Source organism: Micropterus dolomieu, linkage group LG18 (genome assembly GCF_021292245.1).
Source record: "Micropterus dolomieu isolate WLL.071019.BEF.003 ecotype Adirondacks linkage group LG18, ASM2129224v1, whole genome shotgun sequence".
In the NCBI taxonomy this organism is placed as follows: domain Eukaryota; kingdom Metazoa; phylum Chordata; class Actinopteri; order Centrarchiformes; family Centrarchidae; genus Micropterus; species Micropterus dolomieu.
In genome coordinates, this window is record NC_060167.1 from 3814240 (window position 1) to 3819109 (window position 4870).

The following is a 4870-nucleotide window of genomic DNA, read 5'->3' on the forward strand; positions in this document are numbered from 1 at the left end:
TGTAATGTAAAGGACTACTGAAAATCTTTCACGCAGCCAAAAATAAATAGAGTTCTGTTATTTGTGAATATTTCAGTCACAAACCAGATGACATCAAACGAGCTTTGACTCAGAGCTGATGTTTCTCTCTCAGAATACTACAGAGACATTTTCAAGTGTATTCAGTCATTTTAAGAATCAGGCCATAACAGCAAAGTTTGTTTTTACAAATCCACTTCAGGAGATAATCAAATCATTTAAATGGTGGTCAGTATCAGCAGACAGGCAGAATATTCAGAGCAACTAGGGGTTAAGTGTCTTGCTCAGGGACACATTGGTGTCTCACAGTGGATTCGAACTCGGGTCTCTCACACCAAAGGCATGTGTCTCATCCACCGCTTCATCACCACCCATCATCAAATCAAAATGTCAAATCATCCATTTAACAGACAAATATGTATTCAAAACAATCAGAATGAGAACCAGGGGCAAATAGCAACACAACAGGTGCCCCAGTAGCTCACATGTCTGCACATGATGAATATGTTGATACAATCCATTATATAAACTCACGTCTATTATGGAGTATTTTGATGACCTTTGTAGCTACAAGCAAAACTAGAACTCCAGCAACAGTTAGAGCTCCTAAAGAGAATCCACCAAAAAACCATCCTGTGACGTCCCCTCTGCTGGACGTGTCCTCAAACAGTTTCTCTGAAACACACAACAAAACCTAGAGTCACACTCAGAATGTAAACTGTATATCATGTTCACCTGGAACAGAGATGTTAGCGTTGATCCGATGGCTGATGTCCACCTGCTCGACTACAGTGGAAGCATTTTTTTTTTTTTACTATTTTCTGACAATTCATAAACAAAAAATTTAATTATTTGAAGAAAATAGAGATTTCTTAAAAATGAAAATACTTATTAGTTGCAGCCCTACACAATATATTATGATGTATATTTAACATTGAATTTAGTCAGTTATCAGTGTAACTGCAGGGAGTGAGATTACAGACTAAGCAGCTGGCTGATTTCTGTGTTGTGATCTGTAGCGTGCTGCAGTTACTGCAGTGCTACAGTCTGACTGAACACAGTTTCACCAACAGTTTAAAAGGCTGATGTGCCGTTTACATCGTGACCCACAGAGTCCGACCTTAAAGACACATCAGGAGAAACTAGTGGAGAGTCTTGATTCTGACGTCACTGATGTGCAATGTGTGATCTCACCACAGATAAACACGTAGATCTCAGTATAAATCTGATGTCTGATCTCCTCCTGTGTGGCTACACAGCGATAGTTGTCGGTCTTCATCACAGTAGTTTGGAGGATGATGTAGAAGCTGCCTCCTCTTTCTGAGACCTGTGGCTCCTCAGCAGGAAGTTTGTTTCCAGCACTGTCCTGCCACTCTACTCTAGGTTTTGGAGAAGCACCAAGAACTTCACACTGCAGCAGGGCCCAGTCCTTCGTTTGATTAAGTGTTGTGACAGACGGTTTTGCAGCTGCTCCTGTGAACACAGTAAACAGACACATCAGCTATAAAAGGACAATAACAGGATTATAAATGTAACACTGTGATGTTTCTTGTTCGTCTCTTCTCTGCTTGTAAATGAGGATTAAAGTGTGTTTAACAGAAAAACACAGATAGGACATGATATTTCAAACATTTCTCTATTTCTAGAGGTGGTTTTAATATTCTGACCCCTCGTGTGTGTAAAAAGGGAAGAAAATGACTTAGACACATCTCAGTATAATGTAGTCCAGCACAACAGCATCTTTAACTATGAGCTCAGTAACAAACATGTAATTGAATTCAGACATTTCAGATAATCTCAACAAAAACTGAACATTATAAACTTGGTAAAGGTGGAATTTATATATAATGTAACTGCAGGGAGTGAGATTACAGACTAAGCTGCTGGCTGATTTACGTGTTGAGATCCGTAGCCTGCTTTCATAATATATGCTATGTGCACGTTAAATAATGCTTTAATTTAAAAGGCTGATGTGCCGTTTACATCGTGACCCACAGAGTCCGACCTTAAAGACGCATCAGGAGAAACTAGTGGAGAGTCTTGATTTTAATGTCTCTGATCTCTACATTTGTAATCTGTGTGCTACAACTTAGAGCTGGGTAATATTTAAGATGTTTGATAGAACACAAACACTTTAATACAATACAGTATCATCATCAAAATCAGGACTCACCACTGATTTCTCCTCATCTGTCTTGTACGATTGATGGTTGTAGATCTAATAGATCTGACCAACAAATACTTTATCTCATAATAGGATGTATTAATATTCATTGTCAAGAAGTGTTCAACTACTGCATAGGACATGCTGTCCATTCTAGAGATGATTCATGGGGTTTTCAGTGGTGATTAGTCAACGTGAAGGAACTGGATAAAAGGGTTCAATGAAACTGAAGTCCAGAGAGTTGTAGCACACATTACAGATGTAGAGATCAGTGACATCACTCACCTCTCGTATCTGCTGATCGGTCTTTTAAGATAGGTTCTGAAAACAAATTAGAACAATAATTAATGCACACTGCATTGGTGACCTATTCACTTGAACTCATTAAACAGAAACTAGCCCCGTAATGGAGTCAACATCTAAAATAGAGTCTGGGAAACTTGAACAGAGGCTGATTCACACAGCAAAGGCCTGCAAAAACCTGCATTCTACTGAACTTCCAGCAGGGGGAGACTCTTCTGGTTGCAAAAAGAAGTCCTGCTCCATTAGAAATAATGACAAAATGATTCTACTTCTCAGCTGAATAATTACCTCATTAAACACTTTCCTGATGAGTTTATGGTCTCAGTTGCTAGTTTCAAGTCTTCTTCAACACAAAATGATGTTCATTTAGTAAATTATGGTCCCATTTATTTTAAAATAGACCAAAAAGCAGAGAATGTTTCAGGGCGCGATTATCTATCATTGACAAGTCGTTACCATGGTGACCTGTAAATCAGGCTACAGGCAACTAAACTTTTTTGTACAAGTTTATATAATTTACTATTGGATACTTTATCACTGTATTTGCTTTACATGCATATTTAAATAAATATGAGCCTGATTGTGTCGTCTGTGTAAATAATAAAGTCAGACACCAAAACACACACGCACACAATAGCACACACACAAAGAGGAGAGGTTAAAATTTAGGAATACGTAAGTACTCTAGGTTTTAGTACCACTAAGTTAAGGCAGTATTTACCAGCGTGGTTGGAAGTGTTTGTATCTGTTGGTCTTGGCTAGTGGGTACTGCAGGAAGCTGGAAGCTGAAGTTAAGGTCTGAAACTCTGTCAGACAGGATGGATTCTGCTTTCTTTAACAACTGTGTGTTAAATAAATTAGACAGACTTTTTTTTATTGAGTATCTGTGATACTGCTACAGAACTTGATCACCTTAGTTAATTTTTCAGTTTAAGATTGAGAGGGGGGAAAAAAAAAAGAACTGACTCGATTAAAATTTCAATTTCAATTTCAAAAGGTCATCAGGTCTGTCAACACCATATTTCCAGCTTCCTCAGACAGCTTTCCCCCCTTTTTTTAACACAGCATATTTCTGTTGCAATCAAAGCTCAGCTTATTATCAGTTATAGTGCCCAAGTACTTCTACATCAGGACACACACAGCAGTCCACTCCAAGTTACTAAACAACAACATTATGCAGCTGAGCAACAGACACCACGCCACTGCTGCGGATCACTTACGTGTTCCATGTTGCTTATAGAGGTAAAGCAGGAAGAGAAGAGAAAGGAGAAAAAGATGTCAGGTCAATTATTGAAACCAAGAGCATCACAAGCTGAAACTACGAACCACAGGGTCTGTTTTTAGAAATCCTGGCTACAGATTAATGCCACTCTAAAAAGTTAAATTCTTCACTGAAGAACTCACAGATAAGCATCTTTATGTCTGTGTGGACATCTGACTTCTTGAAACGAATCAGGTTTATCTCAACTGTCTTCCAGTGTACACTGTTCATTCTGGACACTTAAATCACATCAGATCTTGATGAACGAAAAGTTCCAAATCTTTACTGCACATAGTATAAAGTTGAGAACAGCAACGATCAGTGGAAACCAAAATCACCAAATGAGGGCTGGATTTAAGGGCTGATCCAACTTGAGTCAGTGTTTCTGCGGAAGAGGATTAGGACCACGTGTGTGCCGCTCCTAAAATTTCCCAAGATCATTAAACTATGCGCTACAAATGTTTCACACTGCACGAGCACAGCAGCACTCAACGCTCAGCTCGCTTCCTCTCCTCGTTCTATGCAGAACATACGTGACAGATGGTTTTATAAGAGCAGCGTAACTCAGCGTAAATCAGGAGGTGCGTAGCGAGTGTTTGACTTTCCGAGCGGCAGAAAGTGACGGTGAACGGAGAGTAGTAAATAAAGGCCAGCTTTGCGCGCTCCCGCGACCCCCGCTCTCGTAAACGCGCTTCATTCGGGAGGGTCGGATGGGGGGCGCAAAACAGTCCCTTAGCATCCCTATGAAATTCATATTACAGTTACATATAATAATAATAATAATAAGAATCCTTATTTGTAGAGCACTTTTCAAAAACAAGTTACAAAGTGCTTTAACAAGTGTAAAGACAATAACAAAATATAAAAATACAAAAACAATAGAAGATAAAAGCATGAAAACATTGAAAAGACTAAAATACAGATTAATATAAAATTAGTAAAATACAATAAAATAAAAGGGATAAAATAAAGTCAAATAAGATCGGGAAAGGCTCTCCTATAAAAGTATGTTTTAAGAAGGGACTTAAAAGAGTTCACTGACTCAGCCGACCTGATTTCCTCGGGCAGGCTGTTCCAGAGCCTCGGGGCCCTGACAGCAAACGCTCTGTCCCCTTTAGTTTTCA

General features: G+C 39.0%; 1 protein-coding gene across 3 annotated transcripts in view; it reads right to left on the minus strand.

Annotated features, from left to right (window-relative positions):
- LOC123987300 (butyrophilin subfamily 1 member A1-like) overlaps nucleotides 1-4870 on the minus strand; it is a 17732-nt gene that overhangs the window by 2724 nt on the left and 10138 nt on the right. The window contains exons 3-5 of one of the 3 annotated variants that reach the window (XM_046076055.1): nucleotides 2468-2503; nucleotides 1213-1491; nucleotides 553-693 (exon numbers count right to left, since the gene is read on the minus strand). In XM_046076055.1, the coding sequence (XP_045932011.1) occupies nucleotides 553-693; nucleotides 1213-1491; nucleotides 2468-2503 (456 nt within the window). The remainder of the gene's footprint in view (nucleotides 1-552; nucleotides 694-1212; nucleotides 1492-2467; nucleotides 2504-4870) is intronic. The other 2 variants (XM_046076057.1, XM_046076056.1) reach the window with 2 other exon arrangements.